The sequence below is a fragment of the Nymphaea colorata genome, chromosome 2 (assembly GCF_008831285.2).
Source record: "Nymphaea colorata isolate Beijing-Zhang1983 chromosome 2, ASM883128v2, whole genome shotgun sequence".
In the NCBI taxonomy this organism is placed as follows: Eukaryota; Viridiplantae; Streptophyta; class Magnoliopsida; order Nymphaeales; family Nymphaeaceae; genus Nymphaea; species Nymphaea colorata.
Window position 1 is genome coordinate 20,884 of NC_045139.1, and position 10,604 is coordinate 31,487.

General features: G+C 41.2%; 1 protein-coding gene across 1 annotated transcript; it reads left to right on the plus strand.

The window, feature by feature from the left end:
- The first annotated feature begins 9,024 nt into the window (after positions 1 to 9,024).
- LOC116248652 (GATA transcription factor 19-like) lies at positions 9,025 to 10,230 on the plus strand. Its single transcript, XM_031621561.2, has 2 exons — positions 9,025 to 9,593; positions 9,663 to 10,230. The coding sequence occupies exons 1-2, from the start codon at positions 9,066 to 9,068 to the stop codon at positions 9,939 to 9,941; spliced, it is 807 nt and encodes a 268-aa protein (XP_031477421.1). The 5' UTR covers positions 9,025 to 9,065; the 3' UTR covers positions 9,942 to 10,230.
- The last annotated feature ends 374 nt before the right edge of the window (positions 10,231 to 10,604 follow it).

The following is a 10,604-nucleotide window of genomic DNA, read 5'->3' on the forward strand; positions in this document are numbered from 1 at the left end:
ATTTTACCTTTTCGCCTAGTCATTTTTTTCCCTTTTTCTCGAGGAACCCTTATAATAGAAGTCTGAGGAATTCATCTTGTTATGAATCCTTCCATCACAAATGTCTATATTTACAGGGGGGTTCAAAGGGAATGATTTCTAATTTTCTTGTGATGTTTAGTTTGCAAAAACCATCCTAGTCATTTCTTTACTTCCAACCATAGGTCACTTGTTTTATAAACGTACTGTTTTTAAAGGAAAAGGAAAAGGAAAAACAATGTAAGTAATATATCACTTGATGTCAAGAATTTTTAATAAATCAACTATTTTGAAAATGAATTTTTTTACACTACGATGTACCTTTGCTTTGTCTTAGGTATTCCTTTGAAGGTAAAGGAGGAAGTTTCAAACCCTTGCTATCAGTCAATTTGTGGAGAAAAGTAGAAAGATTCTTTGTGTGAGCTATGAAGATGGGTTTAGTGATGTCGAGGAGTTCAAGGATTAGGAAATGCTATAAGCCTTTGCAATCAAACATCTGCAAAAATCAAACATGAAAGTGTGATGAGGTGGAAGCCCGACTGTTCTTTGAGACCTTGGTAGGTAGCAAAATGAGTGTTGAGAGATGGGCTCAGTGCGAGTGTAGTTGTTCCTCTAGGTTAGTAATTGAGAGTACTAGGTATGCATAAAGGTGATTTATATGTATTCCACGAAGATAACAACTTATGAACATTTTGTTTCATTGAAACTCACAAGTTGAAGTGGGTCTGACACGTGGCAAAGCTACATAAAACCATCAAAGAAATGGTGTTCTATAGTAGCCTTTGGGGTGGTGAGATATTTCCCTCAAAGGTGAAGGTCGACATAAAAAAAGAAAATCAAAACGACGTAGAAGACAAGCAAAAAAAAAGCAAGAAAAAGCCGAAGAAAATCAATGACAAAAGAAAGTAAGAAAAAAAAATGCATGCCAAGGGATGAAGGACATGAAGGCTGAAGTCTCTAGCATTGATTGCAGATCCTTTGTGGGTATGATTTGAGGTTCATTTTTGCTCCTTTTCTCTGGTTTCCTACGAAGCTGAGGACAATTTCTTTACGATCCTTTGTGGGTATGATTTGAGGTTCATATCTGCTCCTTTTCTTTGGTTTCCTACGAAGTTGAGGACAATTTCTTTATGCTCATACATTGAAAATGGAAATAAATCCCTTCGTGAGATTTGATAGCATCGATGCAATTCCAAATCCTACTACTTCATCAAATATTTCAGGTAAAAAAGGTTGTCTTTTGCACACAACATGCACTAAAAACCTATAGGCAAAAATTCAAAAATAACAAGCCATTTCAAAGTTTAATTCTTTGCCAGAAATGTTGCATGACATGTTTCACTGCAAAATTTATTTGGAAGGCGCATTGTTTATTGGTGTTCTTACTCGAATTGAGCAGGAGCTGTTTGTTAGTGGTGATCAAAGAGGGACCCTTGTTGCCTTTGTGGGAGAAAATGCAAACTGCTGTAGATGGGAGAGTTAGCGACAATAGCAAACGAGGTATTTCCATTCCCTCATTTCAAAGTTGTTAGAATTGAAGAGGTCAAGGGTATTATCTGCATGTAGCCATGACCAATACTGCATACATTCTACTAGAAGAGATGGATGGATTGGTTATTTTGCATAAAAAGGGCTTCAATGTAATGCATGTGCTGGAAGACGTAGGACCCGACCCTTATTTTCATATTGTGAAATTCCCTTGAGTGAATGGAGATGGTCTTATTCTTATATTGTTGGTGATACACCAGAAGTACTTTTATGTGTGCTGGCTTACGACATGCCAAAGTAACAATCACTTGTGCTATACGTGCTCGATTAAAGCTGGAATTGAAGATGGGACTGCACGATTGGTGTGGTGTTCCATTGGTTGCGTAATCATAAGCCACTAAGGTTATTTATTCAGTCCACACAAGAGACTAGAACCTCGATCGTTTGCTTGGTTGGCAAATGAGGTCTATTTCCTTTAAGTACATGCTTATTTTGCAGAGGTCCTTTGAAGAGCTAATGCATTCCATTGCACGGCCAAAGGTGGTAAGAGAACTTCTGGGCAGCAATTCTTCAAGCATGGTAGGTGCTAAAAGAAAAAAATTAGATGGAAGCAGCCTGACTTTGGACTGGATTGATGGGTTGGAGATCCTCTATTTCTTGAGATCTCTGGCAAATCCAAGTTATTTGGTAGAGCTTGGCTTTTGTTCTAAGCAAGTCCTAGTGCATTGTTACGAGAAATAAAATTTGGCATAATATGTTAACAATGTTAAGAGTCAAAGGTGTACTTGCTCCTTGGATGAGCAACAGCTACCCACCAGCATTCTTCACACTCTACATCGCCCAAAACGTCTTTTAACTGACGTAGAAACTTGAGTTCCACATGGTTTCCTAATACACCTGTGTCATTCTCATGTAGTGGAGGTGAGCCATTTATTTTTTGAATGCCCAGTTGCAAGCATTCCATTTCCTTTGATGCCCCTTTGATGGCTGTGGATGTTACCCTTCACTGGCGGATGAAGCAAATGACCAAGGCCTCACGATGAGCCAGAACATGGAGCTCATTCACAATCATCGTGATTGGAGCAGCTCATTGACCATCAATGGTAGCTCTAGATCAAGGTGAAATTGGCATCAGAGAAGAGAGGTACAATAGAGATATAAGGAGTTCACAAGCAATATAATAAGTGGGGATCATATGAAAGCCCATTGCCCATTGAGGTTTAAGTATGGATAACAAATGTGGATTGTTGCCTGTTTCATAAAAACACCTTGCAGGGTGTTGGCAGCTAGTTCGCTAGGCCTGGGGCGGGCTATTGTTAAGGCTGCTTCTTGTTCTTGATTGTTTGCTCTTTGTAATTGTTTCATTCATTGTTAATTTAATAAAATGGGAGGGGACCCATGCCTAAACAGTTTGCATTGGACGTCATCACCCCTTGGATGAGTCACATGCGTCAATCCTTTTGCAAAGCACCTGCGACTGGTCTTCCAACGGAACTTGCTTGTAAAATATACGTTGCGTTGCTTCTCTGTTGGTACGAATGTCCAAGTAGACGAGTAGATAGAACATGAGACCGAGCAGAGATTATATGTTATGTTGATGCCAAGACATGCTGAAGTGGCCACAAGTATTACAAGTGCTGACGGCTAGTTAAAATTTATTGACCTAAGAAAAATGGGACGTTCTTTGCTCTTTGAAGCTTTTCACGTGGACAATAGTCATAGATGAAAGTAGCAAGAAAACAAAAGGAGGTTGTACCAAGCTAAGATTGACAACCTTTGGATTTTTGGAATTGCACATGAAGACGTGCTTAAGCAATAGTTTTACATGCAAACAATTCATTTGCATATAAACCTGAAGGAGAGTTTAAAAAATCGTTAACAAAGTGGTATTTGATCACAAAGAAATAGCTAAAGTTTTGTTGAATAAGGATGTTAAAAAAATGAAAAAAAAAATAGAAGGGCGCTACAGTGAACTGCATAGCATTAGCAATCAGCTGTATTCTTTGTTCGATACGGTTTGTAATGAATCGTCCATGGTTATAGCGGTGATTCTAATCACCGATATATAGGATCACCTGCACCGTTAACAATAGCGATCGGAAGTGATCTTTTGCGGTGGAGAGATTCACCTGTACAGCTGCTTCCACGGTAACTCGCCAGTAACTCTCAAAAGGATGTAGTGGGGAGGCTTCTGAGAAATACTCACCAAAACAATTTGAAATTGGGTTGCAAGGTCACTCTTTATGCAAGACATAGGTAAATCTTGAGAGCAGATCGAGGAGGATATAAGGTGCCCAAAGTATTTCAGCCCAGGTGAGGCAGTTGAATATGGAATCATAGACAATGTATAAGCTGATGACTTTATTTCTTGTAGAGACACCGTCTGAAAGCCAAACTCTTATTCTCTCTACAATAGAAGAGGGGGCAAAGATCACAGTGTTATTGCTGATCTAAGAAAAGCCCCACTTATGTGAAGAAGTTGAATTTTATTAATTAATTATAATCACTTTAACCATTAAACGGATAGCATATGATAGAAATCTTTCCATTATTGTTAAGAAATGTCAAAGTTCAATTCTCTTGATTAACTGTAATCACTTTGATTTTGTAGTTTTTAACATGAGGCAACCTAGTCATAGATTTTGACAGACAATCAGTCACTGTGAAAGGGACCTGGCATGAGATTGAGATGCACTACTCATGTCTTGCTTTGCGCCTGATCCTGCGAGTGTAGTTGCCAGAAGCTCAATATTCACTCTTTCTGTTGATGCCTTTAAGATGTGCTTTTTTTACCCCATGCACATGATAATGGCAGTTCTGTAGGCAATTCCTGATTTGCATTAAATTAACTTTTTTTTTTTTTGTCTTTGAAGGTATGGCCTGAAAAGGTGCTAGTGGAAGCTCTTGAAATGGTTCAAACTCCCAAATACAAGTGCGATTAATTGAAATCTATCCATCACAATCTTGCTATGTAGAGAATAGGAAATGAGTTACTTGTAAAGGTGTGAAATGAATTGTTGGTGCCATAGATCTTCTTCTTAGATTTGTATCAGAGTTCTTTCTTGGGTTCTATTTTTGTTTCCAGTTTATCACGTTTTTAAATTATCATGTTATTCATGTAGTACTTTTGTTCAATTTTGGATTTAATTTTTTTCGTAGTAATGGATTTTGGATTGAGTTGATTTCTGAAATTGCGTAGCCTTCTTTTCTTTGGGTTGTTTGTTCTCTTCTGCCTACAAGTAACAGTGACATCATTTTGTTATGTGTATGAGACTCACCAAAGATTAGCACTTGAAGTTGCTGATCTGCTGAGTTTAATCAAGTTGGTACCTCATTGATCTCTCTCGCTTTCTCTATGTTGAGTGCCTCTTTCCTTTGGAAGATAAGTAGTACAGACAGGCACATTGAAAGCACCATAAGTCCTAAACAAAAGCACACTTGTGAAATTTGTTGGCTGTCAAATATCTCAATATTAGGCATGTCACACTGACTATTGGCTCTTCTCTTTATAGTATATGGGAACAACTAACATTTTGTCTCTAGATTTTAATTTTTTTTCTTTTTGGTTTTTCATGTAAATGCTATTTCTATATGCATAAAAAGTCTTGGCAGTGGAGTTGAGATATGGTATTATGATTTTACATATTTGTATTCCTTTGATTAGCACATCATTTGCTTTTATTTTCTAATTATCTACCAGATCATATTGCACGGACACAGATGAAAAACACAAACTAATCCTATGCACCTAGGTCTTCATTTAGTTTGACATATTTTTAACTATCATTTATGTGCTTATTGATGTGCCTAATGTGTGTTTCAATATGTGGTATTGCAAAAAATCTATATAATGCAATTATCTTTGCTTTCTTAGGCTTTCAATGTGTGGCTACTTTATTGCATGACCTAAAGTGTTGAGTCAAAGGTTGTTTGTGTGCTAAGGTGTGTGTTTAGATATGAAAGCTATATTTTAAGGTGAATTGCTTCACCGCTTTAGATCCATACCGTGAATACATAGTTGTCTGCCAACAACTCATAGCTTTGCCTACAACTGGAGAGCCGTTTCCAATGATGTTATTGGCAACTACCGAACGCTGCAACTATGAACTTGTTATACCTGCTAGGGCAGCTATCGTTGCCAATAATATTGGCTACGGTACGGCATTTTCTATGTTGACTTGCGGGGTAACAAATCATAATTTTGTTGCACGTACTGGCTCGACAACATGAGCTCATCCTCTGTTAGATGGAAATATTGGGGGGGGGGGAGGAGGAGAGGGGAGGACGACTGTATGGAAGCAACAATCTATTACTGGATAGTCTGATAGAGAATGTGAAATTGGTTTTATTGAGAAGGTAGGAGACATTCTTCATGGCCAATGTCCATATACTTCATCCAATCAATTTTGAAGGTGTATCCACTTCAGAAATGCATTCCAGATAAGTTTGAGAAATATTTTTGCTCTTTCTGTCAATGTCTTTTGCTAACATTTCTGTACGATTTTCCAATATGCAGATACAACTTTTGGAATATAAAAAAAAAAAAAGAATAAGTATGACAGTGAAACAACAAGCATAAGAAACTATTGTTTAGCATGAAAAATGAACGGCATGTGTCTTTAATTAGTAGGTAAAATGTTCTGACATTTTAGCAACAATATTGAACAATATGTGTTCGTAAGTGCCTCTGTAGTTTGTTCTGCGTAAACATTTTGTGAGGTTTTATTGTGTATTTGTTCAATGTTTGCTGAAAAGTTGAGGGGGAGGGCGACATGCCCTCTCTTCTTGGTCCTGCAGAATTCAACATCGCTCCAGCACTCCTCATGCCAGTTCGTGGATGTTAAGCGTGCCAGCCGATGAAGTGAAAACTACGCGCCTCATCGTCTTCGCCTCGAGGCACGAACTCATGATGTTCGGCATCCCGTTCACTGCTGGCTTAATCACTTCTGCAAAATATATAATTACCAAATCGAAACGGCAGAACTTCAAACACACGGGGCCGTGAAGCCCCATCCTCCCAAAATGTTCAGAATCCAGATTAAGCCAAAAGAAGTCGAAAATCTGTTCAACCGAAAAACAGTAACTTGATTGCATTGGAATGGATGCAGGCGTACGCTGTTATTCGACAGAGGAACGCTCCGTTTCAGTTGAAGTTAGCTGCCTTGCGAAATTCATCAAGATTGGTCTTGCCCTGTTTCAACTGTATTTTTCTTGGTGAAATGGGTTTTTGTATTACACATGTTTGGCCGTTGGATTCACCAACCTTGCCGTTTGTAAAATGGTGTTCTCATTTGTAACTTGCACTTGGCAGTATCATCTCATCTATGTAATGTCGCATGAAGGTTCTGTCGTTTGCGTAGCAACCAACCTTGGTACGTAAGTACTCTTAACTCAAAGAACTAAATCCTATAAGGCCAAGAGTGATCTGATCTTTGGAATTTACGATCATTTTGAATGGTTGCTTGGCTCTTGGTCTTGGCGGCCCAATGCTGGACGATGTTGCTTCCTTCTAATATGCAAGAGGGGTTGGTAATTGCGGAACCACTTCAGAAGTCAAGGGAAAGGGGGGGAGAGGGAAAGAAAAAGGAACAAGGGTGATTCAGTTTGGCTCCATCGGTAATCGTTGTTAATGATACTTTTTTTTCCCCTAGAAAAAATAAAAAAGAAATTCGCTCATCGATGAGTGCTGTGGGAGCACTACTGCCTTGGTGGCACGATCGTCGTGAATCCATATCCTTTGGCTTGCCTAATTAACGTCGTAGTCATCGTTGTTCACAAGGGAAGAGCATCTTTTGGAACTCGAAAGTCGCCAAAACCAATCCGGTGACAATTTTCAAACGGATGCCAGCCATCAGGCGTACTTTTCTAGACAGGAACTGGGGAACCGATTCTCTCTCTCTCTCTGTCTCTTGGTCCGGCCCAGCATGAGGATCATGATTTGGGTCTGACGGACTTTTTGACCTTGAAGATTCAGGGGTTGCTCTTTTGCTGGGATGTGGGACATGATTGCGATCCACCCTTTATCCATGGGAGCAAGACCAGTCAAAAGAAGGGATCTTCGATTGAGGGTTTCCGTTCACGATCATGATGATGTTGATGATGAAGATCATCATTATGGAGGGCAGTCATGATTCACAGCGAGAGGAGAGAGGGAGAGAGTAGCGCGACAACGAGGAGCCACAGCCAAAGTGAAAACTGCGACTCCTCTTATTTATTCGGAGGGACAACATAAGAATAGAAAGAGAAACAAAGCAAAAAGGGAAATTCGCTCTCCCCTCTACCCCCATCGACAAACAGCAGCAAACCATAAACAAATATATTATGGTATCGGGATGAGGCACCACTCACGTGACGAAAGAGCAGCAAAAAGAGTACGAAGAGACAGGGGAGAGTTCTGGGAGGCAAAAACAAAAACCAAGGCCACTCCCAGTTTGCTTATCTTCCTTTCTCTTCCTTTCTTTGTCATCGTCTGTAGTCAGCTGTCGCTGAGATATGCCCTCCGTTGGTCCTTACACAGGTGGGTCACTCTAGGGGGACTACCATCGCAGTTCGATGCACTTAATTTTCTCTTTTGCTTTCGCCTCGTGATCGACGAGAGGCAGATCATGGAAGACTGTTCCTGGAGTCACGTGGGTTCTTTTGACTGTCCAGTGACCGGGGGATCTCCCTTGACCCACATTGTTTAACGAGCCAAGGAAAGAGGAAAAAAAAATGGCGATTGATTATCGATGACGGACCGTCCTCTACTGCTCTCAGGTCTTTCAGCGTGTCAATGTAAAAGACACTACGAACGAGTTTTTTTTTAAACACAATAAAAATAGTTTTTTATTTCTTTTTTTCAAATCTGTGAAGAGAGAGAAAGAGAGGGAGAGCTTCTCCATCGTCTCGTTGTTCCCCTCAGATTGGTTCTGCTGACAGTCTTTGTACCCGTCCATCCCGAGGCTAATCTGCCCTGCCTTTGGCCGTCGGCTCTCCGCTGAGTGGTCCATCGTCTTAATTTTTGTGATATCAGTTTCTCTTGCCTTTGTACGCATTTATTTATTTATTTATTCACTCTTGATAGTCAAATAAATTGCCATCACCGCCGTTATATTGCCGCATATCATCCGATGAAATTATCTTCACCTGGTCATCCTCAGGCGGCAGAGAAGAAAATCTAGCGTTTAATATATATAGCACGTCACTTGTGCTTTCTGTTCTCGCCTATGCTTTTTCTACATGTGGGCATATAGCAGATGCGTTAGAAACAAAGGCCTTGTAATAAATTGCCGTTCAGCACCCATCCTTGTCGTCCGTCGCCGGTCCAACCAGATTACGAGACAAGACATATTTAGGCTTTTCCTGGTTGCACCCGAATCGATTTCATTTAGAAAAAAAAGGGGGGCCAAAGGCTTCGGGTTTCCATCCTCTCTCTGTCTCTCTCCCAAAAAAAAAAAAAAAAAGCGGGAGGAGGTGGAAAAGGAAAAACGCTGCTCCTAACGTCTCTATATACATGAGCAGAAACTCCTCCAGCTCCACCAGCCAGTCGTGGCTATATCGGACTGTGATCTTCAGACCTCATGGTCATGGATCTTGATGGTAGAGTATCGGTTAGTGTCAGTATGAACGTGAGCGAGAAGGAAGCAGAGGCTTGCTCGTGCGGCTTCCACTACGACAGCGCCCACTCGGTAGCGTGTCCCAGCGCTTCATTCTCTCTCTTATTTGCAGTTCCTCCACCATTGTCGTCCCCCGCGCATAGCAAAAGTAGGGATGATGACAAATCGTATGACGGCTATCCTTCCGTCGATTGTACGCTTTCCTTGAGGACCCCATCAACACGCCAAACAATGGCCCCGTCCACAGTGAATGTTTCTTCTTCCTCTTCTTCGTGCCCGCCTGCCACTTCCAAATTTTATTGGAATCATGTCCTCCAAGGCAAACAGCAGCAACAAGCCGCCGCCCTGGGAGGTGGGTCGCCGAGAAACGTAGGCGGTCGCGGGAGCACCAGCAAAGTCAACGTACGCCCTGATCCTCTCCTGGCTCGTAGGTGTGCTAACTGCGATACCACCTCAACTCCCCTGTGGAGGAATGGACCTAGAGGTCCCAAGGTGTGTATGTTTCTCTCTCTCTCTCTCCATGTGTGTATGCCCGTGATAATAACTGTTCCGGTTGTGCAGTCGCTGTGCAATGCCTGTGGCATTCGGTACAAAAAGGAAGAAAGGCGTGCAATTCTCACGGAACGAAACGATCAGAACAACTATGCTAACCATGGCTGGAGATACGCATCCCAGATCCCGAACCAACCAAACTCAGCCTCTATCGCCGGCGACTATCGCCTTCTCGACAATGAACACGGGCACGAGATGATCAGCGGTCCATGCCTGTCTTGGCGCCTCAATCTCTCCCCAGATTTTCCGGTCGGTGACATGACTAGCCTCGTTCAAGACATGACGTAAAATGATGGATGCGAGAGGTATAGCTAGCGGGGCTGCTACCTACCAAGACCAAGCGCGTTCCAATCATTTGCTTTCTCCATCATGTAATACGGATCTACTGTTTCTTCTAATTTCTCAATTTTTGCCCTTCTATATCAAACTGGCCAACACCACTTTGGCGCCGCTACGTTCTATGAAAAGGTGCTCGAGCGCCAATTCAATAACTTGGGTTATCAGGAACCATGGGAATTAGAACCATTTTGGTTTAATTTCCTATTCGACTGCATGTTATTATAAGATTCTGAATTTTCAACTTACAATCCTGTATTGCCGTCCTGGAAATCAAAGCCAAACAATCCAGCGTCATTTGGCGTTCGGTTATGATGGGAGGGTGCACCTTTTCGGCAACGTCATGTATAGATCACATCGACTACGCTATGACCCCTAGCGGATAGGACCACTTTGCATTGACGCAAGTTGCAACCGCTTCAACCTTCTATCAATCCGTTATTCCAAACTGATAGTAAAAAGCTAGCCTTGTTTGCACCCGTGCTACATCTACTCTCCTTTTGCAACAAACTGTACATTAACGCATTCTGTCAAAAGTGGATTAGCTTGATCCTTTTAATTAACTCCATATTGTAGTTGTGGTGCATTCGTCTTTAGGATCCTTGAAATTGATCA